General features: G+C 38.9%; 1 protein-coding gene across 1 annotated transcript in view; it reads left to right on the forward strand.

The window, feature by feature from the left end:
• STAT4 (signal transducer and activator of transcription 4) overlaps window positions 1-27,579 on the forward strand; it is a 123,669-nt gene that overhangs the window by 88,206 nt on the left and 7,884 nt on the right. The window contains exons 9-17 of the mRNA XM_010379764.2: window positions 306-457; window positions 2,336-2,494; window positions 3,443-3,535; window positions 6,481-6,540; window positions 7,049-7,066; window positions 7,157-7,250; window positions 10,999-11,043; window positions 23,976-24,059; window positions 25,807-25,905. Of these exons, the coding sequence (XP_010378066.1) occupies window positions 306-457; window positions 2,336-2,494; window positions 3,443-3,535; window positions 6,481-6,540; window positions 7,049-7,066; window positions 7,157-7,250; window positions 10,999-11,043; window positions 23,976-24,059; window positions 25,807-25,905 (804 nt within the window). The remainder of the gene's footprint in view (window positions 1-305; window positions 458-2,335; window positions 2,495-3,442; window positions 3,536-6,480; window positions 6,541-7,048; window positions 7,067-7,156; window positions 7,251-10,998; window positions 11,044-23,975; window positions 24,060-25,806; window positions 25,906-27,579) is intronic.

A 27,579-nucleotide genomic window follows, 5' to 3' on the forward strand; every position in this document is an offset into this window, starting at 1 on the left:
ACTATACAGTTTTGTGACTACAAGATTCAATATCATTGCCACAGGAGTTACAAATTCAATATATTTATACTGAAACACATGAAGAGAATGTTAAACTGTGGCCATTCTTCTTTTCTCATGACATCTTTTATTGTCAATAATTTAATTGTTTGAAAAGGCCTGTCAAATAGAAGCTAGTATTTAGTAAAATGTTTGGTCAAAATTTTAACCAAGCCCTTGTCTACCAGGTCAAATAGTTTTGTAAATTGAATTCTAAGTGACTTATTTCTTATGAAACTCTCTTCAGTAGTCCCCTTTGTTTTTAGGAGGCTCTCAGTAAAATGACCCAAATCATCTATGAGACGGACCTGTTAATGAACAACATGCTCATAGAAGAGCTGCAAGACTGGAAGCGGCGGCAGCAAATCGCCTGCATCGGAGGTCCACTCCACAATGGGCTCGACCAGCTTCAGAACTGGTAAAACGAATTGACTGCAGTTTCTAGTGAAAACCACAGGAAATACAAAACTTCAGTGTCACTCAGCCAGAGAATGCAGGTTTAGACTGCAACATCAGTTCATTCAGCTTACTGATGGCTTATTAGCACCTGAGAAATCTACAGTTGAAAACAAGTAGTATAAGTGTTCTTAGTTTTCATTCTCATGGGGAAATCGAAGAAAGCATCTATTGAATGCTGAATTTTCACATGCAAGATATCAATCTTAAAAGACTCAAATAAATTTGGAAACTGGCAATATACTTTCTTTAAGGACAGAATAAAGAAGTACTAGTTTCAAAATCTTGAAAATAGATATCTCAACTTTTAAATGTTAGTTTTGTGTTTTCAACATAGTGATTTCTTTCGTCAAAGATGTTGGTCAAGGATAGAAAATTTCAGTTAGGAAGAATAAGTTCAAGAGATCCATTGTACATCATGGTGACTGTAGTTAATAACAATTTATTGTATACTTGAAAATTACTAAGAAAGTAGATTTTAAGAGCTCTTACCACAGAAAAGTAAGTATGTGAGGTAATAATGCATGTTATTCAGCTTGACGTAACTATTCAACAATGTTTACATACATCAAATATATACAATACCACAAATATATACAATTTTTATGTGTCAGTTTTTAAGTCACAAATGGTTAATACAACCCGGCATTCTGGATCTGTGTACGCACACATGCAATGAAATGTAGATAACTACCCTTTGCACTAGAAGATTAAAATGTTCATAGGGTTTTCCATGTCATAAATGCAAAATAAAACTATTTGACTGAAGGAACAATTGGAAAATATGAAAAAGAAAGAAACTGTTCAGTTAAAATCTAAAATTGGTTCCTAAGAGAACAAGTCAATACAATGGAATATGTAGTAACTGGGGACCCCCTCACTAAAAGCTCTGCCCTGCCAGGCCTACTTGTCAAGAAATGTAAGGAGTTTGACTCATTTTAAAACATTGATTTTCCTTGGGAAGACACTTTGATTCTCCAAGTCACTGTACTCTGTTGTGAAAACAACAATAAAGGGAGCAATAAAGATCTTAACTGATAATGGAGCTCATACCAAAAATCAGCAGGGATTCAACCACTCTTGCCATAGTCTTATATGTGGAATACTTTAAGTAGAAAGAGTTGCTGTATGGCGAGGTGGACTTTCCAAGTCTGATAAGATGTTCTGTCTCCTGTAGTTGGAAGTCCCTTCCGTGTCTATTTCAATCTTACTCTTTCCTAGGCTTCTGGCCCACACCGCCACCTCCATTTCTGAGGTGAGATCACTGCATAATGAATAAAATTCCAAGCAGTTATCAGGGGCAAGCATTTCTAAATATACCTTACTCTAAAGAGATCATTGATCACTTTTGGCTAATACTTAGGACTTGTAAAAATATATATTGTGGGGGAAGATCGGTTTCATATGATTTTCTTTCAGTATGCTTACATAAGAAAACATTAACCATAGCGTGTTTTTTATGGCTTTAAATTTGCTCTTTTTTTGCCCTTTAGTGATTGCCACATTTTTAACATATATATGCTTAATAAGCTTAAACAAAGAACAATTAAAAGGGATTTGGTTCCAGATGTTGATACAATTTCATAAATGATGACATATATAATTGAAGGTTTAAATGAGAAAACATTGAAAATATTTAACATATGCATATTCAAGAAAAAAATGGGTTAGGAAAATAAAAATAAAGAAGTGTTACTAACCTAAATAAAATTAAGTGATTCATTTAATTAATTTAATAATTACTTAATAATTTAACATTTATTAGCTATGACCCATTGTTACAATCCTTTTTATTATTAAGTGGAAAAACTATCTTTGATTTTCATTTGCTGTTCAATAGCTTTACACTATTGGCAGAAAGTCTTTTCCAACTCAGAAGACAATTGGAGAAACTAGAAGAGCAATCTACCAAAATGACATATGAAGGTGATCCCATTCCAGTGCAAAGAACTCACATGGTAGAGAGAGTCACCTTCTTGATCTACAACCTTTTCAAGAAGTAAGTGAAGTGCTATCAATGGCATCTTCCATTCTGTGAAGTAAGAACACCCTGCCTAAGGTTTTGGTGTTTAGGTGGAAGAGTGGCAGGGGAAGTATTCAACAACAAGCCTCAGGGAGAAGTGAATAGAACCCCAGAAAGTTTCAGAAACCACATTTCTACTCTTCACTATTTATTCATCAACACTTCTCTCACCAACTGGCTCAGTTTTCCACAAGCTAAGTCATGTCACTCACCTACAGCTCAGTTTTCACATTTTAGAAAAAGTTTCAAGGGTTTTTTCTTATGTGCATATCCATGAAACAAAGGATGGAGAACATTTTCATGTTTATAAGCTAATCTAAACAAAAAAATACTGACATGTACCGGAAATCCTAATATTTAGTCCAAAAAAAAGTCATGAAATTTATTTTTGGCCAGGCATGGTGGCTCACTCTGTAATCCCAGCACCTTGGGAGGCTGAGGCAAGGGGTTGCTTGAGCTCAGGAGTTGTAGACCAGCCTGGACAATATAAAAAGACACCTGTCTCTACAAAAAATAAAAAAACTTATCCAGGCATGGTGGCACATGCCTATAGTCCTAGATACTCAAGAGGCCAAGGCAGGAGTATCACTTGCGCCCAGGAAGTTGAGGCTGCAGTGAGCTATGATCATGCCACCACACTTTAGCCCAGGCAACAGAGGGAGACCCTTCTCAAAAGAAAAAAAATTACTAAATGGACTGGGGCTTTTATTCATGGCTCAATTATAACAATTAAGATTCATTTACTGCTGTTAAATGATTTATAAAAAGTCATTGTAAAGATCTGAGTTTAATTGGGGGTTTGAGTATCTTCTAAGTGTAGAAAATTTGGACTTTATGAGTGGATAGCATCCTGTTCCTCTGTGGTTTTCAGTCTCAATATTCTCAATGTTTTCACATGACGTGCTTTATTTCCTTTTCATCTAGCTCATTTGTGGTTGAGCGACAGCCATGTATGCCAACCCACCCTCAGAGGCCGTTGGTACTTAAAACCCTGATTCAGTTCACTGTAAAACTAAGGTAGGCAAAACATCTATGATTTCGTGTGTTTGTGGAGCTATAGTCTCTGGATAATCAAGGCCAATTTCTCTAATTGTGGCTTGCATTCAGCTGTTCTTTATTGAACCATCTGCTGTGTGCCCAGCTCTGAGCTTTGGGAAATACCCACAGAAATGTGAAGATGAGAGCCCTGCTTGTCAAGAGCATGACAGTGCAGATGAGGACGTAAAAGTATGGAATCATAAAATCAGGCACAATTAAATTAATTGCTGAAAAGGTTGACTTGAGAAAAGACTGGAGAGATTGGGAGGGGGAGGAGGATTGTAGGAGAGTGGGAATACAGAAATAATGGCTTCCTAGGTCTGTCTGGTAATCGTGGGGAGCAGGGAGAGACAGAATTGAGAGGACAGATTGGGGACAGATTCCGGAAGGCTTTGAATATCCTATCCAGGAAACATAGTGGCGCATTCATCTCCTGAGATTACCCAGTAACTGGCTTACTGGATTTTCCGCAAAAACTTCCAATACCACAGTTTTCCATATATCCCTACTGTGTACCTGATTTAAAGACATAACTTTTGTGTTACTGTTGCTTTCTCTGTGAATTTGATCCTTTCTATTAGCATGAGCAATCAAAACTTATAGTTTTCCCTAATGATGCTGAGAACAATGAGTTTGACTTCTTACTTTCAAAGATTCTCATCATGCCTGAAACTCCAAGAACTAAAGCTTTAAATGCCTAATCACTAGGTCACCTCTGAAAAGCTGAAACCACAGACTAACGGTGTCAAGAGGTGGTGATGCCATGGTACAGAGCAGTTTAGGGTTCTATGATAGGGTTGCTGATCACATATCACTATTAGAATTCCATTTTTAAAGAGAAGGCATTTGTCTTCAGTTTGCATTTTTAAGACACCATTAACATTCTGAATCAGTTTCTTTGTGTGAATTTTGCACCAAGATTTAAGAACTGAAAACAAAAGGCCGAGGCTAGGTTCCTTTTAAAATTGCACTGTTGGCCAGGTATGGTGGCTCATGCCTATGATCCCAGCACTTGGGGAGGCTGAGGAAGGCAGATCACCTGAGGTCAGGAGTTCAAGACCGGCCTGGCCAACATGGCAATACCCCATCTCTACTAAAAATAGAAAAATTAGCTGAGCATGTTGGTGCATGCCTGTAATCCCAGCTACTTGGGAGGCTGAAGCACAAGAATCGCTTGAACCCAGGAGGCAGGGGTTGCAGTGAGCCAAGATTGTACCACTGCACTCCAGCCTGGGCAACAACAGCGAGACTCCATCTCAAAAAATAAAATAGAATAATAAAGTAAAATTTAAAAATAGGCATTCTTATCAAAAGTTGTTCCTTCCTCATTCCCACATCTCTATATAACTCGGAGGAGAGTGAACTAGGATGGAGAAGTGGTGGACATTCTACTTTTCCTTGAAACACTCCTATAGATGATATAGTAAGTCTAAGATGCTCTCTGGGACAAAAGGGGAGAAGAGTAGGGATTGCCTAGCAAAAAATTCTAACTCTGAATCAGCACCACTTGCATATTGTGTGAACTGATTGCCAGAGGCATAGAACATTAGCCACTGGTGGTAGGCTCTGTCTTCCTCTTGTACCTGTTAAGTCCCCCTCCTCCTCCTCTGCACCCTATTCCCCACCGTCTTGATAGGTGATCCTTTACTCAAGGTTTTCCTAAAACCCCTCTTTGCCATACCGTTGCATTCTCCTGTTTCAAAGGGAAAAATGACCTTGAAGGGGAAGAATGACTCCATGGGACTTGTCAGCATCTTGCAGTAAATCAAATCCTTCCTGAAGTAGTATAAAAAGGAAGGTGGAGAGGAAAAACATCTGGCTTTGTTTTATGTGACTATGCCCCCTTCTCACCATTCACTACTAATCACTGCATACTCAACATATTCCAAACCCTAAACCAATCTTGTGCCTTGTACAGGACTTTTAAAGAGCCTTTGCAACATTCTACCCACCCTTTTGTTTGGGCTGCCCATGAGCTATGATTTCATTTCTCTAATGCCAGTGAGTTGCTTGTCACCATATTCTCTATATTCCATTTGTGTGCCTGGACTCCCTCCTTTTACATAGAGCCACGTCCACTTTTCTCCCTTCTGCAGTCTTTGCTACATCAGTTCTCTGGTACCTAAGGGTATACTGGGTAAATATTAGGAGCTCAATGCATGCTGAGTGAATGAGCAAAGTTTAGGATGAGGGCATGAGTAAATGAATGAATGTGTGAGGGATCGAATGACTATCTCTGAAACTGCACTGAACCCACAGGTAGGTTACATCACAGGACAGAAATCTGAGGAGCTAGAGAAAGCAAAAGAATAAAGGATGGGCTGACGCCAGAAGGAATTAAAGGAATTTTTGCACTGAACTTCAATTACTTGTTCATTTGAAGTTTGGGTTTTTTATGAACATTTTTGCTGTTACTTAAATATAGTGTTTTGAAAGATTTCAAATGTATTTGAGTTGGGATTTTCCATATTTTACTAGAGTTCTGTCTTAGTATGTTCACCATAAAACACTTATCATTAAAGCTTACAAAGTTTTTTTTTTTTTTTTTGGTAATATGAGGATAAAATGAAGCCATACAACAAGGTTTTTATATCTATACATTTAACCCACATTTAGGCTTTAACCAAAATATATAGCTTTTTTTTCTGACCTCGCCAATGTATTATCTAGCAAACATCAACTGAAGCAATATGGAAACAGTTCCAAGTGTTTGCCAATAATGCTATTAAGTGACTGATGTCAACATTAGTAACATGGCAAACTAAAAAGGCATTGTACATTTTTAAAACACAAACTGTAGATTATGTGAGGTTTATTTGTATGCATATTTCATAAGTATATTTGAATGTTTAAATATAAAAAAGGGTTTTTAAACACTTTTGATTTTTATCTTTGATTATTTTTTTATTGATATCTCTTTCCAGGCTATTAATAAAATTGCCAGAACTAAACTGTCAGGTAAAGGTTAAAGCATCAATTGACAAGTAAGTTTTCTAATTTCATTTTGAATTGTAATTCAAAATGTAAGACTTTTAAAAATGAATGGCCCTTATTTTATAGAATAATTTTGAACTTTTAAATTTACTTCTCTAACATTATATAATGAATGTACTTCAAATATTTGACTTTGAAGTTCAAACATTTAACAAAACTCAATGGTATCTTAAATTTAAAATTTTACTATAAAACCTTGAAATCAATTTTATATACTATCCTTTAAAGTATCATAGAGACCAGGTGCGGTGGCTCACACCTGTAATTCCAGCTACTCAGGAGGCTGAGGCAGGAGAATCGCTTGAACCCAGGGGGCAGAGGTTGTAGTGAGCCAAGGTTGTACCACTGCACTCCAGCCTGGGCGACAGAGCGAGACTCTGTCTCAAAATAAATAAATAAATAAATTAATTAATTAATTAATTTAAAAAAATAAAGTATAGGAAGTTATTCCTACATCTATTAAATAGCTTATTTTAAAGAATTTTCTTGGTTTTACAGGAATGTTTCAACTCTAAGGTAAGACATTTACTTTGTGGAATCTTTCTTGCTGCTCTTGTAAATATATTTTACCTGAGACCATGTAAATAGCTAAGATTTCCTCTCCAGCAACCGAAGATTTGTACTTTGTGGAACTAATGTCAAAGCCATGTCTATTGAAGAATCTTCCAATGGGAGTCTCTCGGTAGAATTTCGACATTTGGTAAGTTTGACAGTAAAGTTACACAGGTTTTTTTCCCGAAAATCAGAGATATCTTTACTAATAGGCCTTATAATTCAGTATATTTTGTGCTTAAACATTTCTTATTTGAAATTAGGAACCGGTCGGGCACGGTGACTCATGCCTGTAATCCCAGCATTTTGGGAGGCCAAGGCGGGCGGATCACGAGGTCAGGAGTTCTAACCAGCCTGGCCAACATAGTGAAACCCCGTCTCTACTAAAAATACAAAAAATTAGCCAGACGTGGTGGTAGGCACCTCCAGCTACTCTGGAGGTTGAGGCAGGAGAATCGCTTGAACTCGGGAGACGGAGGTTGCAGTGAGCTGAGATCGTGCCATTGCACTCCAGCCCAGGCGACAGTGCAAGACTCTGTCTCAAAAAAGAAAAAAAGAAAAGAAATTAGGAACCATATTGAGAAATAAAACATGCCATCAGTGAAGAATTAAAATGGTAGAAAGAGCACTGAACCTTAACTTAGAAGGTCTGAGTTCTAAACAATGAAGACAGAGTACCTAAGTATACATAGTAGTTGGTCAGTAGATTTTGCTGGTAAGGACAGAGATAATCTGTCTTAAAATAGAGAGGTGTTACACAATGGAATATTATTCAGCCATTGAAAGAATGAAATTGTGTCATATGCAGCAACATGGATGGAACTATTATGAAATAAGTCAGGCACGGAAAGATAAATATTGCATGTTCTCAGTCATGTGGGAACTAAAAAAGTAGATCTCTTGAAGGCAGACAGTTGGAGGTGGTTACCAGAGGCTAGGAAAGGAAGCAGGGCGGGGGAATAAGAGAAAGATGGTTAATGGATACAAAGATACAGTTAGAAGGAATAAATTATGATTTTCAATAGTGTAGAAGGGGCTGGGCACAGTGGCTCACGCCCCTGTAATCCCAGCACTGTGGGAGGCTGAGGCGGGCGGATCACCTGTGGTCAGGAGTTTGAGATCAGCATGGCCAACATGGTGAAACCCTGTCTCTACTAAAAATACAAATATTAGCCCTGCGTGGTGGCAACCGCCTGTAATCCCAGCTACTCAGGAAGCTGAGGCAGGAGAATCACTTGAACCCAAGAGGTGGAGTTTGCAGTGAGCTGAGATTGCGCCACTGCATTCCAGCCTGTATGACAGAGCAAGACTCAGTCTCCAAAAAAATAATAATAATAATGTAGAAGGGAACAATAATTTATTGTATATTTTCAAATAGCAGGAAGAGAAGAATTGTAATGGTCCTACCACAAAGAAAAGATAAATTAGGTTATAGATATCCCAATTACCCTGATTTGATCATTACACACTGTATACATGTATCAAAATATGCATACCACAAAAATGCGTACAATTATGATATACAAATACAAAAGTATAAAGGCACACACACATACATGCAATAATGGGTAGGCATTCCTGGTTTCATTTTTACATCTCTAATAACCTTGTCTGGCTAAAAGTGCTTTCATTTTAGGAGGCTAGCTTGGGGAAATAGGATGTTCCTGGGTATAGCAGCTGTACACAGTTCACCTTGGCATGTCTGGAAAGCTCTGACCCAGCCTCATCCTGTTGCTTCTTGCTTTTACCACTTCCTCTTGACCTAGAGTTATCTTTCTGCCTTCTTTCTAATTCTTTGCATAGTTCTTAGATCCCCAAAGACCTATTTTTCTCGCCAGAAACCATGTTCCTCCTTCTGCTTATTAACATTTAGCAATTGCCTCACTGAATGTTTGGGCACCACTGAATATGCCTCAAAAAGTCTACTTTCTAAAAGATAAAATGTAGGTTAACAGAAAGATATCTGCATACAGAAATTTATTCTGACTTTTGTTTTTGTTTTTGTTTGGTTTTTAGTATTGAGGAGTATGTGTTTTTTTTTTTAATTGAATCCTTCCTGTGTGAACTGCCAAGTAAATAAAATGTAATAAAGAATAATGTATTATAGACACCCTGGTAACTAGCACTCTTTTTTGTTAGGCTCAATTCCTACCCTCCAGGAACTTTCAACAAGGGGCCAGGTTTAGTAATAAGTAAAGTAGGAAGAGCCCTTAACTTAGAAACGTCTGTCTCCCAAAAAAGTCACATGGAAAAGGAAGGACAAGGAACACACCAACAATCAGGTCTTTATTTCAGCAGGTACAATATATAAAATAACAAAACCTCAGTTTTTACAGTGCTCTTTCGCTCTTGCAAAGCATTTTCACATTGCTTATCTCATGCATAATAACTTTAATTGCTTTTTAATACAAAAATAAATATAGAAAATAAAAATCGGCCAGGCGCCTTGGCTCACGCCTGTAATCCCAACACTTTGGGAGGCCGAGGCAGGTGGATCACAAGGTCAAGATATTGAGACCATCCTGGCTAACACAGTGAAACCCCGTCTCTACTAAAAATACAGAAAATTGGCCTGGCGCAGTGACTCACGCCTGTGATCCCAGCACTTTGGGAGGCCGAGGTAGGCGGATCACGAAGTCAGGAGACCGAAACCATCCTGGCTAACATGGTGAAACCCCGTCTCTACTAAAAATACAAAAAAAAAAAAAAATTAGCCAGGCATGGTGGCGGGCGCTTGTAGTCCCAGCTACTTGGGAGACTGAGGCAGGAGAATGGGATGAACCCGGGAGGCAGAGCTTGCAGTGAGCCGAGATTGCACCACTGCACTCCAGCCTGGATGACAGTGAGAGACTCCCTTTCAAAAAAAAAAAAAAAAAAAAATCAAAATTTTAAAAATTGTCACCTATAACTCCACCACTTTGCAATGCTATTAACATCTTCATTTTTACAATTTCATTCTTTTTTCTTTTTCTTTTTCTTTCTTTCTTTCTTTTTTTTTTTTTTTTTTTTTTTGAGACGGAGTCTTGCTCTGTCGCCCGGGCTGGAGTGCAGTGGCCGGATCTCAGCTCACTGCAAGCTCCGCCTCCCGGGTTTACGCCATTCTCCTGCCTCAGCCTCCTGAGTAGCTGGGACTACAGGCGCCCGCCACCTCGCCCGGCTAGTTTTTTGTATTTTTAGTAGAGACGGGGTTTCACCGTGTTAGCCAGGATGGTCTCGATCTCCTGACCTCGTGATCCACCCGTCTCGGCCTCCCAAAGTGCTGAGATTACAGGGTTGAGCCACCGCGCCCGGCCTCTTTTTTCTAAAATATTTATATGTATGTATTTTTAAAGTGGGATCAAATAATACACACTACATAATTTGTTTTCTGCCTCTTTTTTTCATTCAGTAATCTGTATCAATGCACATTTATTTTGTGTCAGTAAGTCTTCTTCCCCTGTAATGTCATTTAGTAGCTTACTGTGCTGTATGGTACACACTGCCCTATAGTTTATTTTTCTAGTCTTCTCCGTTAGACTTGGTTTCTCAGGGATTGGGAATCATCACCTACAGCATAGCTAAAATGATGCTTTCCAGGTGCAAAGGAGTGCTTATGAATTCTGCAAGTTCCCAGCATGATTTCATTTTTTCAAAATGTTGGCTGAAAGCTAAAGTCTTAGTGATATGCCAACTCAAGTTTCTAAAGTGGCACCCCATGGGATGAGACAGGAAGTTCCTCTCTGTCAAATCTGGGCAGTTGTGTCAGGTTTCAATGAGTTTGAAAACATGTTGCTGTTCTAGAAGTCAAAACTGTGGCCAAGAAAATGACTGCAACCAACTTAATTTAAGGTACGACCAACTTAATATGTAGCTGATAATGCTTTTTCATCTAAATATTGTTGTTTTCTTTTACAAAGCAACCAAAGGAAATGAAGTCCAGTGCTGGAGGTAAAGGAAATGAGGTAGGAAATGTTTTCTCCTACAGAATTTTTCTGGGAATAGATCTTATAATATCTTATTTTTACAAAGCTTTTAAACTGCTTGACTTCATATAAAATCAAATTCATGTTTTTCTGATTATAGATGTAAAGCTTGATAATTGCAGACAATATGAGGAAGTTTTTTTAAAAAGAGAAAATAAAAATAACATATAATAACACCCTCCAAAGAAAATAACTATTAACATCTGGGTATACATCATTCTAGTCTTTATGTATATATTATTTTAAAAATATATGATACTCATTGCTTCATAGCCTGCTGTTTTTCACATAGCAAAGTATCTTTTTTTTTTTGAGAAGGGTCTTTCTCTGTTGCCCAGGCTGGAGTGCAGTGGTGAGATCTTGGTTCACTGCAGCCTCCGCCTCCCAGGCTCAAGTGAACCTCCTACCTCAGCCTTGTGAATAGCTGGGACTATAGACGTGTGCCACCATACCTGGCTAGTTTTTGTATTTTTTGTAGAGACAGAATCCCACCATGTTTCCCAGGCTGGTCTTGAACCGCTTGGCTCAAGTGACCCACCCACCTTAGCCTCCCAAAGTGCTGGGATTATAGGCGTGAGCCACTGTGCCCAGCCTGGAGAACAGTTTTCCATAATTTTAAATACTCTTGGAGAACATGATTTAAATTGCTTACGTGACATTACATTTTATAGGTATGCCATAGTTTCTTTAGTCAGTCCATTATTAAGAAATATCTTTGTCATTCTTCATTTTCGTTTACTCATTTTCTCACATATGTGAAGTCAGGCTAAAAAATTATGATATGTGGGGCAAAAGACAACCCTATTATTTTGAGATACCAATTACCTTGCTCTCTAATGTTTGCATTTCACTAGACAAATTGAATGAAAGAACAAACTGATGCAGTCTGAGTACTCACATTTGAGTTAGTTGACGATAGAGTAGTCAAATCATGAATGGGACATGACCTTGGAGAACATCTATTGAGTTGACCTCGAAACTAAGGCATAAGTCAATGACCTATATATTTGGAACTAGAAAACCTGGGTTTGAGTACCTGCTCTGCCAGGGCCTGAAAATGTGATGTTTGACAAATGATCTGATGAAGAAATAGTGCATTTTTTTTCCTCTAAGAGATCAGGAAAGTCATGCTCAACAGCCCTGCTCAGAGGTGCTGCAGGTGTAAAACCACCTACGTGATGCGATTTTGAAGCAGTGAGGTTTATTTCTGAGGTGGTTCATATGGATCCAAACTCTTGGTTTTATAATTACAGCTCCCATGAAAAAGATCTTTGAATTGTTTGGAAGAAAAGCACTTTATAAATCCAGCATCCAATGACATTCAATTTATCACACCCCACAAAACCATAAAGATCCATCACAAAAGATTTAATGCCCTACCATTTTGCCCTCCAAGAATTCTTCATTCCCTTAATTGTGTCTTAAAGATCATTTACCAAACATCATAGCCTCAGTGAAGACAAGCTCAGTTTTCCAGGGTAGAACTGCTGTTCAGGGCAGAGCTCCCTAAGCAGGTCTCTGCAGTCAAAGAAATCACAAGAGCAGAGATTTGGGGTTTAAGGAGATTCTAGTAAAACAAATGAGTGGGAGACATTCTTCTCAACTTATAGAAACCTATAAAGGTTTTCTAAACTTCCTAGTTAAACATTGGCACACTTTAAATAAATGCTCATTTCACACATCTCCTTGGAATTCTGGCCAGAGTAGCAACATTTCATTCAACTTGACATCCCTGAGTATTATTTATGAATCTGAACAGACTAAGCATCATTATCCTGAACTTTTCTTAAGTAAAGCAAATTGAATAAATCCAAATAGCTCAACTCTTGTAGTATATTGTGATCTTTATGAATGTAAAATGAAAATCTTCCCTTGAATTTCCCGAGACAGAAATCTAAGTAAATCATCTTCCAATGTAGAAAAACCAACCACTGTCTTGTTAACACTGTCTAGTTATATTGCCTTCAATTTATTTCCTCTTATTTTCTGATGAATAGCAAAATCATACAGTCATATCGGAATGATTTTATTTCTTCCCTTTTTTTTCAGGTTTGCCGAATCGGGTTAATTTTATTTTAAGCTATTCTTTGAGCTCCACCTGTTGGTAGAATTTTAGTATGACTCCTAGGTACATTTAAAACAAGTCACAGTTTGAACCGTATCTTAATGTGCGGCAGTAACAATTGACTAGTCACGAAGGAAGATAAGCCGGGAATTGGGGGCTTGGCCATTCAGTAAGGATGATCACACGAAGGTTAGGAAAGAGTGAGGAAAGAATGGGCAATAAAGTGAAGTTCATAAAGTCATGAGGCCAGGGATGGTGGTCACAAATTTCAGGAAAACAGGAAGCTAGGATATCGTAACCTCGTTTTCAAGTTTCAGAAAGTTGCATTTGCTTATCTGTGAGCACCTGTAGCAGGAGTTCACAGCCTGCTAAGAATGTCTTCAACAATCCTCTTGTGGCATTTACTATATACTGGACACTAAGAGCTTCACTAATACTGATTTCTGTAACTCTTACAATAAGACTGTGAAGTAGGGACTATTAGCCTCATACTTATTTCAGTTATGGAAACTGAGGCAAAGAGTGGTCACACAGCTTACTCAAGATTGCGGGGGCAGTTGATGGCAGGGCCAAGATAAAGCCGTGGCAGTCTGACCCAGTGTCCCTGCTCCTGGCCCCTCTGCTATGCTGCCTGTGGGTCGCAGAACCTTCCCTGGGAGAGGCGAGCTGGTTGGCACTCCTCCTGCCCCGTCGCCTCACCCTATCTGTCTCACAGAGTGCACCTCACCCACCTGCTCAGAAATCATGGCTGTCTCACACCATAATTTAAAATAATGCTTCCTCAGAAAATGTTGTTGACCTCTCTCGTCTACTGTGTCTCCTTTTGCACTTGTGTCGTGCCTCGGTGGGATAGTGGAGATAGCAGTGTTGGTTTCTGCCTCTTCGGGCAATCTGAGCTTGCACAAGCCACTTAACCTCTCTAACTCCCAGTTTCCTTTTCTACAAAATGGTGCTAATGTTAACCTACACTTCTAAGGGTTGTTATGAGGCCTTAACGAGCTGTGTGTGAGTCAGTGGTAGTGGGCTGTGTAGATGTTGGTGATGGTATTTACAGATCAGCCTCCTCTGGAGGGAGCAGGTGTCTACACAGATGGGAAAACTGGGCTCTAAAATGTGGTACCTAACTTCAGACAACTGCCGATCTTTCTCCTTCTCTGCTCACCTGCCAATTGCTCTGCTGGAGATGTGGTCCCTTTCAGGGGACTCTGGGCACTTCCCTCTTCCACGTCCAGGTCCCTGAAACCTCAGGTCACCATTTGTGTATGCCCCTTTATGGGATTTCATGTCTGGGATTCCTGCTACCACTCAATTGCCCTTCACCTCCATCACACACACACACACATACACACACACACACACACAATTTTGGGTCCTTCCATTCTAGTTTTGTGGTTGCAAGAGTTTGTATCAGATAGTTATTAGATGATTGACAACGGACAAAGATGTCATAAATTATAGTTTCCCTAAGTTGCCATTCCAAACCTCCCTAGAATTGCAGCAGTCTGTGACTGTTTGAGATTACCCAAGAAAAGCTGACCTGTCAGGACGCACAGGGGCTCCTGGCTTTAGGACTGGGTGAAAGGAGGAAGTTGTACAAGACCTATTCTCTTTGAAAACCCAAAGATGCCAAAGAGGTACCCCAGGAACCCCATTCGCCCTTGGGGTTGGGGAAATGTGGAGCTCTGGCTCCCTCACGCCTGTTTCTATCAAGGCAGCTTTATTTTATGTATTTACTGATGGAAACTCTGGTGGGAAGTTTACTTTCAAGAATATGTACCAAGGTCAAAAAAAAAAAAACTATTTGGACTCATTGGACTAGACAATCTCTGAAGTTCCTTTGACTAAGATTCTTTAATCCTCAGAAATGCAACATAGGGTAGGAGCTTTAGATTTTTCAAAATGAATTTAATTTTAAGAATTTGCTTTGGAATTTCACAACATTCCTTGAGGAATCTGTAGACACACTATCATAAAATCAACTTCAGCAATCACTGCCTTTCTCTCAACTATGTTCTCTCCTGGGAAGAGTCAATGCAAATAAACGATTTCATCACCTAGAAAGTGGCCAGATTTTGAGGCCATCAGTCTGTCCCTGTAAAATAAACATTCACAGGAAGCAACCTTTCCCTGGAGGTCCTTATCTAGCCGGGAGCCAGCTAAAGAGTGATTATTGAAATGTGAAAACTGTTTGACTAGAGAAGCTGGAATTGCAGTCTCTTCAGTTTGCTCTTTGTCAGTGGGCTTTAACTGATAAATGACAGTTTTAGCCACAGACTGAGGTGTTAGGTAATTTTGTTTATGTGGTGGAAAGTCATGAAGCACAATGAAGCTATTAGCAAAGCCTGGATGACTTGAGTTTCATTTAACAAAATAGCCAAACAGATGTTCTTTCAAGGTTCAGTGTTCTCAAACACAGACACACTACTCACACCCCAGCTAGCCCAGGTATTTGCATAGCAAGTTGATTTCTCACTGAACTAATTTGAAGAGTTGCAACACTTTTTTGAGGGAGAAATTGTACAAAAATATTACTAAAACCTTAGACTTTGTAGAATGCAGCAGAGGGCTTTATGAGCTAAGCAGTGTTGTCATTTTACATTCCTGTCTTCTGATTCTGTGATTAAAAGCTATCTCTCATGTGATTGGACCACTGAGAAGACTGAGAAGACCACTCTCTTCTCATTGTTTCCCATGATCTAACCCAGTGTCTAGCACATAATAGGTGCTCAATAAATATTCACTAAATGAAAGGGTTATTTTAATTGTTTCTATTCCACATAGTTTTCTGTAGGGGGCGTTACAACAAATTATGGATTGTTAAGAGATAAGCAAGAAATTTGGATGAAAATCACCCTTTATCCCAGTCCTATTTTTCTTAGCAGAGGTTTCTGTCAAGTTAAAAGCTATTATCATTTGTTGGCCGGGCGTGGTGGCTCATGCCTGTAATCCCAGCACTTTGGGAGGCCGAGGCAGGTGGATCACGAGGTCAGAAGATTGAGATCATCCTGGCTAACAGGTTGAATCCCGTCTCTACTAAAAAATAAAAAATTAGCCAGGTGTGGTGGTGGGCCCCTGTAGTCCCAGCTACTTGGGAGGCTGAGGCAGGAGAATGGCGTGAACTCAGGAGGCGGAGCTTGCAGTGAGCTGAAATCACGCCACTGCACTGCAGCCTGAGCAACAGAGCGAGACTGTCTCAAAACAAAAAACAAAAAAAACTATTACCATTTGTTAATATATTCTAGGTTTCCAAGGTATATTATTAGACAGTAAGCAGAAGAAACAGAGAAGAATATGGTGACATCCACCTACCTTTCATTGTACTTTTTTTTCCAAGTGGAGCCCTGGTTAAGTGGGTTGTCCGGTTTTCTAGTTTCTTAGCAGATTTTTCAATGGGCATTTTTCTTTAGAAGTATAATACAGTCAATCCAGCTATTATATTCAGTGCCATATAATGTAATGTACCATATAATGTAAATATCATTAATATGGATATTTTGTATCTGTAATCATCTTAGATGATTAGGATGGCTTTGATACAAACATTAATGGTGCATCTTTTTTTTTTTTTTTTTTTGAGATGGAGTTTCTCACTCTTGTTGCCTAGGCTGGAGTGCAGCACTGCAACCTCCGCCTCCAGGGTTCAAGCAATTCTCCTGTGTCAGCCGCCTGAGTAGCTGGCATTGCAAGCACACACCACCATGCCCAGCTAATTGTTTGCATTTTTTTTAGTAGAGACGGTGTTTCACCATGTTGGCCAGGCTGGTCTTGAACTGCTGACCTCAGATGATCTGCCTGCCTCTACCTTCCAAAGTGCTGGGATTACAGGTGTGAGCCACCGTGCCAGGCCCTAATGCATCTTATATATGATGTTTTTCCATTCTGTGAGGATGGAACCTGTGAATGAGAGACTGAATAGTATCTCTAGCTTAGACCACACTGATGAAATAATGAAGACTATGACAGTCATGCAAGCTGTGAAAATTAATAATGCTTTCTTTGGTCAGAGCATCTTTCCTCCAGTCTTGCATATAGTAGGTCAGCTTCCTTGCTGGATTTTGTTCTAAATGTGCCTCACAATTGCATCAGGGATTTAAAGTAAACATTAGAAATTATTTTGAATCACTGAGAAAATAATCACCCTCTCACCACCCACATTTCAGTTCAGTAAAGTACTGTATAAAGCGTAAAGACTTTTTCCAAAGCTAATGGACGACCCTGAGTGTCACTGCTCTGTCTGTGGAGTCCTGGTTTCTCACACTTTTAAGACCCTGATATTTGGTGGTGAACACACAGGTTCCATAACTCAAAGAGCTGAGGAAGCTATTCGTACTGAATGATCATATGTATATTTATGCATAGAAATTAAACTATATAGGCCAGGCGTGGTGGCTCACGCTTGTAATCCCAGCATTTTGGGAGGCCGAAATGGGCAGATCACTTGAGCTCAGTAGTTCAAGACCAGCCTGGCCAATATGGTGAAACCCTGTCCCTACTAAAAATACAAAAAATAGCTGGGCATAATGGCGCATGCCTGTAGTCCCAGCTACTCAGGAGGCTGAGGCAGGAGAATCACTTGAACCTGGGAGGTGGAGGTTGCAGTGAGCCAAGTTCATGCCACTGCACTCTAGCCTGGGTGACAGAGCGAAACTCTGTCTCAAAAAGAAAAAGAGAAATTAAACTATAGAGGCTGGAATGTGAGAGCAATGGGACCTGTAAGAGGAAAACACTAAACTTTTTTCTACTGTTACTCTCCATGCCTCCCTTCTGGTCACCTAAATGTGTGTGGGAATTTCTCTCCACTAACAACCAGTTCTCCAGCAGATGCAAACTGGGTGTCCTACAATTTAACCCAATTCTAACACTCTTTACCTTAACCCACAGGCTAAGGGCTTAGTCCCACAAGACTGTCCCCGATTCAGATGCCCATCGCAAGTCCCAGGTTGTGATCTGCACTTCTGACCAACCAGCAATAAATTGAGGGTTCCCACAATTCCCTCTTCAGGTTCAATGAGTTTGTTAAAGCAGGTCACAAAACTCCAGGGGAACATTTTACTTATATTTACTGGTTTACTATCAAGGATATTACACAGAATACAGATGAACAGCCAAATGGAAGAGATGCATGGGGCAAGGCATGGAGAAGGGGTGTGGAGCTCCCATGCCCTGTCCAGGTGCGCCACCCTCCTATCACCTCCATGTCTTCAGCAACCTAGAAGCTTCCCAAAATCTGTTCTTTGAGGTTTTTATGGAAGCTTCATTACATACAGTTCATCACAAAGTTGATCGCCATTGCCATTGTGGATGAATTCAACTTCCAATCCCTCTCCCCTTCCCAGAGGTCAGGGAGTGGGGTAAAAGTTCCAACTGTCTAATCACATGATTGGTTCCCCTAGCAACCAAGCCTCATCCTGAGGCTATTTAGAAGCCCACCAAGAGACACTTCATTAGAATAGAAAATGCCAGAAAATTCACCCAGAAAATTCCAGGAATTTAGGTGCTCTGTGTCAGACAATCCCATCACTAAGAAAATTACAAAGATCTTAGGAACCTGTGTCAGGAACCAGGGTCAAAGACCAAATTTTTAGAACAGAAGACTCACCTAACATCTCCATCTAGAAAGGTCTTAGGAGCTCTGTCTCAGTAACCAGATGCAGGGACCAAATATAGATTTCTTATTATATCACAATATCATAGCATCTCAGCTCCAAAAGTTTTCCTTCAGTCATCCTCCAGCTGCAGTCCTCCCTACAAAGAAAGTCTTCTGTGGGTTTAAGGCAATGTGCTCACCCAGAATCCAGGACCCCAGAATTCCCAGCCCAGAAGACCTGAAGCCCCCACTTCCAGGGCTTGTGTAGGCCTCTCCAAGTCTACTCTCCCAAGCACAGATGACACCATCAGTGCAAACATGTCTAGACACATGACACACTGGTCATGCAAGGCCCTTCACAGAGGTAGAAGCAAAAGGGACAGGCAATGGCCCAAGATGGCTGTGCTATCTTTACCCATGCCACCATGTTCCAGTAAGACTTTGAGGAGCTAAAACCCGGCCAATTAGGTTATGTGAGGGATTTGTCAAGGCAGGAGGCTAGACCATATGTTAACAGTTTGTTAACTTGATTGATAATGGTTAAATGTTTTTACATATAGTATTGGATCTCTGTGCACTTGCCTGAGGCCTCTCAAATGTTCTGCACCACTGAACTCAGAGATAATGTGAAAGGCACCCCTTAGTGAACATGAAGTGGAAGTTGTAGATTCTTCAGTGTTTTGTATAGTGTAAGCATCCCCTCCCTAGAGGGCAGTGAGATTTTCTATTGTTCAAAAATACACCTTCTTGGTGCCTACACTCAAGACAACTAGTCCGTCTCAAGCTCAATCAAAGAAAGAGCAACTTATTTTAACATAAAGGGGCTGGAGAAGAGGAACTGGCTGTTTGATGTGTTGACGTGCTGGGAGTACTTTTAGGGTGGCTTAGGGATTTTTAAGCAGGATTTTGATTAAACATAACTTTCTACTAACCTAGTAAAAAGTGATTCCACCCTAGTCAATGTAACTACCTGCAGGCAATGTAAAGTATCACAAAGATCTACTTCCTTCTCAATAACAAATCCTAAATGTAGCATTCTCATTATCAAGGAAGTCTTCTCACATAATCACAGAATTGTTGTTCATATCATCACATTAGACTGTTTTTATTATTTCAGATTTCAAATGCAAACAGGATTCTGACTTATTAATGCATACTTAGTGTTGATCTTCCTTTCTTTTCAGGTGACCCTGCCACCTCCAACTGCCCACCATGACTTTTCTGGTGTAAATAATCCTACATGTTCACATGTTCCCAGGGCTCATTTTATAAATTGTTGAAGCTTTGTATCTCCAAATTTTCCACCTCCCTTTTGAGATTAAACACAATGAGGATACACACATTGAGAATTATTCCTCTCGAATTTCACCCAGGACTCTTGTTAAAAGGCAGAATCTGATTCAGTAAGCCTGGAATGAGGTCAGAGTTCCTGTTTTTCTTACAAGCTTTTAGGTGATGGCAATACTGCTGGGTCCTTTTTTACCTACTATAAAATTTCACCAGGGACTAACTGCAATTTCCTGCTTCTTTCTATGTCAAACTCCTACCCAGAGGTAATCACTTTTTGAGCTGTAAATATCATGCCAATACTGATATCTCTTGATTTTTTAAAATTTTATGTGTCTAACTTCTGATTTTCTATAAAAGATTAAGCTATGTCTTTCTTATAACATGTCTCCATACATAGAAATTCTCCCCCATCTTCACAATATCATTATATAATACATTTTCATTTACTCAATGTATTCAATGTTTACCTTATTATGATTATATAAAAATTGTTAACAGCTAAGCCATATAGCATACTATGATTGTATTTCCATTCTTGTATTACTTTTAGTTTTTTCTGGATTTAATAGTTTCCCTGAGTTTTTGATTTGATTAATTTATGTACCTGTCACTAATTAAGCCCCAAACTTTCCATCAGAACAAGAAAACTCCTTACAATTTGGTCAAACATGTCAATCTATAAGTTCCTTTCTTCTTTTTTTCTTGGCAACATTGCTCTGGGAGCCCTCCATCTTCTGGCTCCAGTCCTGGCTACTTGCCCTCTGATCCTATTGTGCAATTGTGGGGTTGTGGTTTTTTGTTTTTTGTTTTGTTTGTTTTTGAAACTCCCTTTCACCGTTATCCTAGGGAGTCCCACCCACTTCTCCTGGCTGGGTTCATGTCTTCCTCTTTCTTAGGTTACTGTCTCCTTTTTATTAGAGAGACTCTTTCAGTAGTTTCCAAAGAAAAAGTACTAAGGAGCCAAATTTCCAGAGGACTTGCATATCTGAAAACGTTTTTCCCATTCATAGTTGACTGACAGTTTGGCTGGATATAGAATTCTGGGTTAGAAATCATTTTTCCTCTGAATTCTTAAAGCACTATTCTATTGTCTTCTACTTATCTTGTATTCTGATTCTTAATCATTTATAAATGCCTTTTCTTTCCTGCACTCCTGAAACTTTTAAACTGGTTTCCTGCAATTTTACAGGAATGAGTTTCAGTTCGGCTGTTCATTTATTTGTTGTGCCAGCCATTCACGGGTCCTTCCAATTTGAACACTCACGTCCTTTAGTTTGAGAAGTTTTGTCGTATTCTTCATTTTTATAGACTATTGAAAACACATAAAAACATAAAGAATAATAGCATGAACACCCATCAAACAGCTTAAAAATTCAAACTTTGCAAATATAGTTGAAGACACCCGGTACCCCACCCCCCACCCTTTAATCCTTTTCCTCCCTGTACCCACCCACCCCCCAAAAACCACTGTCTTGAATTTTGATGTTTATTGTTCTCAAGAATGCCTTTATACTTTTTCTGTGAATGAATATGTTTCTATATACTTTATATTATTCTGTATTATAAATTCGGATTTTACATAAATGGCATCCTTATATATATATTTTATCACAACTTGCTTTTCTTGCTCAACAAAATATTTTCTGAGACTCATACCTACATTGATTCATGTTGCTGTGGATCATTTATTCCAATGCTGTATAGTTTTTTTGCTCTATAAATATACACAGTATAGCTAGCTATTCTCCTATTGATGAATCATTTTATCATTATAAGCAGTTCTACTATAAACATTCTTCAATTAACATTCTTCTACGTGTCTTTTTTTTAATATGAGTGTAAAAAATCTTTGACTTACATATATTTGGTAGCAGATGGGTCAGAATCAGATGATTCAACAAGAATTGTTATGTATAGGTAATATGCATCTTCTACCTTTCTAGATACTGAGGAATTGTTCCCCAAAGTGATTGTAGCAATTGCATAAGTGGTGTAAGAGTTACAATTTGTTTATGTCTTTGATATTTTCTCTGCTCCATTTTCTCTGTTCTCTTTCTGGAACTTGTGTTAGTTTGTTGTTGCAGTTCATGTATAATTCTTTATTTGCTATCTTTTCTATACTATTTTTGACATCTTTGTGGGGTTTTTTTGTTTGTTTTACATTCTGGGAAATTTCCTCTACTCTATGTCCAATCTTTTTACTGACTTGTCTATTTCTCTTATTATATTTTAAGTGGTTTTGTTCTTTTTAAGTGGTTCTTTATTATTTTCGGAATGTTTCTTACAATAATATTCTATTCTTGTTTCACTGATATAATATTTGTTTTATATAGTTTTTAAAAAGTGTTTTAATGTACATTTTCAAATATATACAGAAATAGAGGGAAAATACAATGAATGGATTTAAGCATCACCTAACTTCAACAATACATACATTTTTCCTGGAGTTCTCAAATTCTAGATAGTACAGTATAATGTAGATACTTCAGCAGGAATCTTTAGAATATAAGAAATGTTTAAACCTAACCAAACTACCCTTATCGCAAAAAACAAAATAACATTTTTTAAATCCTTACTTAATAAAATCCTATTTTTTGTTCAAATTCCTCCATTGTCTCAAAAAAGGCCTTTTGACAGTTGGTTTGTTCAAATCAGTGTCTAAGCACTATCTTCCCATTACAAATGGTTGAGGCCCCTTCAACATGCCATATATTTATTGAATAAACTGAGCTGAATACAGTAAACTGTTTTCACTGTTTTTTTACTCTTCTTCTTCCTTTTTTTTTTTTTTTTTTTACATTTTGCTTTTCCTCTGAGTTTTTTGTTTTTGCATTCTCATTTCATGTGAGAGGATTTGTCAAATGCCTGATGATCATTAGCTTGCTGTTAATAATTAAGAGAAGGGCACTGAAAAACTGCCTGAAAACTCTATGTGCATGTTGGGAACTGTAGACTTAGGGTGATTATTAGAATCTGGCTGTTTTGATGGGTTGCTGGGGGACGGTGGTGGGTGTAGAAGGCAGCATCTGTATGTTACCTCCCTTGGTCTGGCAAACTTCCCAGATACCTTTCCAGGAGCTTTTAAGCCTGGCTGTAGGTGTCAGAGAAGGGGCAAGCATGAGCTTAACTGTAAATTTTAACAGGACCTTCCTCTCTTTAGCATACACAGCATCTAACCCCTGACTGCAGCTTGACCTTGTTCCCAGAATGTAGAGAGCCTCTCTAATTACTCTGACACATCTGCTCTAAAGAGCAAACCTCCCTCCTGTGCCCAGGTCTGGAGGGGTGGAGACTTCACTGCCTGAGCTGGGGCTCTTACAGCACATCCTGGTCTGCAGTCTTCTTTTCTGCAGCCTCAGGGTGCTCAGTGCTTTCAATCCCTGGGTTCTTTCTTCTACCCTCACTCTACACTCCCCTACTTTTCACTCAGGGATCTAGATTACAGTTTTACTTTATTGGAAAGTGAATAAAACTCCAGTTATTATCTTATTGGAGTGTCTGGAGGGAACAGAGGAAAATACGTATACTCCACCTACCATGTTAAACCAGAAGAAGGTCTTGCATTCTTTTTGGACAGATTCATTGTGACACTAAGACTTGTATCTGTATACTTATGCATATATAGATTGCTTTTATTAACATTTGGTAACTTGAAAGGACCAATTTTCAAATATTAAAATAAGGAACAACTTGTCTAAATTTCAACTGAAAAAAACTATGCTAGAATTTTTAAAGCCAGAAATTGTCTTGTTTTGAAGACTTAAAAGCATTCTGTTTGGGGAAATGAAGATTTTCCAAACTGTATATAACTTTTAAATCAATAAGAGGGAATGTTCAATAATAGAGATGGCTTGGGGGCATGTACTTTATTAATTTATTAATAAATATATTAATTTATATAGAAACAAGTCTTCTATTAGATAGTGAGTATGCATTTGTGAGGTAACAATTTATTTCTTTCTCCCTTAGGGCTGTCACATGGTGACTGAAGAACTTCATTCCATAACCTTTGAAACACAGATCTGCCTCTATGGTCTGACCATAGATTTGGAGGTAGGTGTTTCAAGAACGTACACCATTTACTCATGGTATTTGCAGGAATTGATCAGCATTAATAGATGTAAGTTTGGTTTTTTCTAGGTTTTAGTACATTCCCTATTCATTACTTTTGTTTTAATTTAGAAAATCAATATGTCAAATATTCACTAGTTAACATAATATTTTGGTTAAATATATATGATAAAAGCTTGTGGGTAACTGGGTGCTGTGACTCACACCTGTAATGCCAGCACTTTGGTAGGCCAAGGTGGGTGGATTGCTTGAGCCCCGGAATTTGAGACCAGCCTGGGCAACAGTGCAAAACCCCCCATCTCTACTAAAAATACAAAAGTTTGCTGGGTGTCGTGGCACATGCCTGTAGTCCCAGCTACTCAGGAGGCAGAGGCAGGAGGATCGATTGAGCCCAGGAGGTGGAGGCTGCAGTGAGTGGTGATCATGCCACTGCACTCCAGCCTGGGTGACAGAGTGAGACCCAGTCTCAAAAAAATAAATAAATAAAAAATAAAATAAAATAAAAAGTTCAAGGGTATTATGAACTTTATATACATTAAATAATTTGTTGCTCAGGTTCTTCTTTGTTTGGTTTTCTGGGATTTCCTGAGTCATGGAAAGTCTAAAGAGGAATAAGTATCCTTGAACTTATGTCATGTAGTGATTTTTTTTTTGTAGTAATATATTTTCAAAAATTTAACTTGTACATAAAAGCTCACAGAAGGAAGATTTCTCTAACATAATGAACAAAGACAAATAATAGAAACATTACAGTACGTTGCTTTGATCCTCATAAAACAATCACCACTAAACTCAAAGAAAGAATAAAGAAACTTTTGGGATTAAATTGAGCATTAATTGACTATGTGCTCCTTGAGGGCAGAACACTATGAATGAACGAGTGCATGAATGAACAAACACAATCTCACACACCCTGAATATGATCCTATTGTAGAGTATATTCTTTTAGAATTCTGCCTTTGCTCTTTTATCTTAATGATGGTAATATGTTTTTAAAATATTTCATAAATTCCTTCCTCATCTCCTTTCCCTAAACCTCTGTTTTTATGAGTTGTTAAATTTCCTCAAATGGGTATTTTACCATCTATAGGAATCTGATGTCTGTTGTTGGGGAAAGACTACTATAAGTTGATTAGCTTCCCAGGCTAATTTGTAAAAGCCTGTTTATTTCATAAAGTAGAAAACCACAGTACCAAGAATACTAAATTGAGTTAGTTCTGTAACAATAGCACAGACGGCTGTATCACCCATAGCTTACGTCTCCTACTTTTACAATAGAAACCGCCCACTTCCAGTGTTTACATTAATTAGGTGTTAGGTCATAATTTGAAGATACTGATTCATTCCAGAGAAAAACTTAAAATAGATTCTTTAACTTATAAAGAAGATTGTTGCTAATTCAATAGACTCTCTAATATATTGCACTTGAGGCAGCAAGTGACATTTAAAAAGTATAAATGTGTCCATGATGTCAGGGGAGACACTGGGAAGCTGCCTGACTGGGCACTGTGAAAGGATTCCTGTTCTTTCCTCTCTGTGCCCTTACCCATGCATGCTCAGAAAGTTCCATGGCCTTCACAAGTCATTTCAGTGACCAGGGCAGCATGGACATCAGGACTGGAGGCGTGGGACTGGCTTGTGATTGGCCCTTTACAGGCAAGGGTCAAGCATAAGATGAATGTAAGGTGGGACTACCTGTAATAACTATGCTTTTTTCCCCCCAAACCAGACCAGCTCATTGCCTGTGGTGATGATTTCCAATGTCAGTCAATTACCTAATGCTTGGGCATCCATCATTTGGTACAACGTGTCAACCAACGATTCCCAGGTAGACTCTATTTCTACCTCACCTTCTTTAATTCTATTCGATTTGTTTTATTGCCAAGAAACACGTCTGCATCAAAACATGTGTGTGCCAGTGGGGTGTGGGGTGAGAGTTGCTTTATTTCTAGTTCTGTGTTTCCTCTCATGTCATATTTAAAGCAGTATGTTCTGATGTATGTGGTTCCTAAGAGAGTTCTGCTAGCAAAAGTAACAGACAGGTATTTATTATTTCTGAGGGTCTGGTCAGCTCCCAACTATGTACGTACCAGAGAGTTCCAGGGCCATTCTATGTCTCTGTTAACTAAGCTGAAGGAAACTTCTTACCTCCTCAGCTGCTCTGGTCCCACCTTGTCCATATAGTCTCTTCTATGAAGGTAGAGAATTGGTCTCCAAGTAAGTAATTAGAATATTCATCAATCTTGCCCAATTGTATTCTGACAGCACGCATTTTCAAGTCGATTGCAGATTTCATCCATCCTAGGCTCAAGCTGGGATTTAATGCCATCTGGTGGTTGTAACACTGGCCCAAACTTGGCCTCAAGTCACAAAGCAAGCCGTGAATAGATGCTCTTATAAGACAACCAGGGAAGGGAGTGGCAAAAAAGATGAGTCAGCACTTCCCCTTGCACCTCTCCTTCAAAACTTCAGTGTGTTATCCTGGAAACCACTAAGGTCTAGAGAAAATAGGTCAGATGTAAATAACAACATTTCTTCTTAATTCAGAGCAAATGTTCCCTCCAAAGGGAAGAATTCTTCTACTTTAGATCCCAGTAGTAAGAACAAGATCATAATGAATCAGCTTAGTGTTCTTTCCCTTTGATTCAATGTTTCTAATAAGGAAATGACTCAGCCCTACTCCTTCTCCTCCTCAAGTGCCCTAGCATCTGAGACAAATTAACTGCGGAGAGGAAGACTGTGCAGGGTGCCCCGAAAAGAGCAGAACTTATCAGAGAAATTGCCTGGTCTTTAAGGTGAAGGACAGCCAATGCCCCTGAGATTAAATGCTGATCCCCATTAGATCAACACTTGTTCAGCTTTCTTCCAGCTCCAGGGAGTAGGAGTGATGGGATACTTCTCCGTCCTCCAGCCTCACAGAGCAGTGCTGCACTTAGCTTTCTTCAGCAACCTCCTTCTGTAAGAAAGTCACCAAAATCGTCACACTCATCATCCCAAATTTACATGGCTCTAGGATGAGAATCTAGAACTATAGGTAACATACAGCTCCTAAAACACAGATTCACAGCCTAGTTCCAGAACCAGTCTGAACAACTAATCCTGGTTTCTCCTCTTAATTCTATCCTGCTTTGAAACCTAAGCCCTTAGGCCTTGATTGTATTCTGTGCTTTCTGGTCACTTTTCCAGGCACCACTCTCAGGTTCACAAAAAACCATCTCCCTAGAAATTCTTTCTCTTCATTCCTCCTCTTCCTGTTGCCCATTCCTTGTTGGATGCTGTGTCCTCTTTTATTCCCACCTTCTGAAATCTCTTGAATTGGTTCTTTTTCTTGATTAATCTAAGCCCAGTTTAGCTCATGTTCACAACAGCCTTCTCCAGGCACCGCATTGGATTTCTGAATTCTTCCTTTCCTCTTCTTGAAACACCTTTCTCGAGTTTCACACATCTGTTTTCCAGTAATCTGGGACAGAGTCTTATGTTTCACTATTGTTGACCCAGTTTC

The sequence above is a fragment of the Rhinopithecus roxellana genome, chromosome 14 (assembly GCF_007565055.1).
Source record: "Rhinopithecus roxellana isolate Shanxi Qingling chromosome 14, ASM756505v1, whole genome shotgun sequence".
Taxonomy (NCBI): Eukaryota; Metazoa; Chordata; class Mammalia; order Primates; family Cercopithecidae; genus Rhinopithecus; species Rhinopithecus roxellana.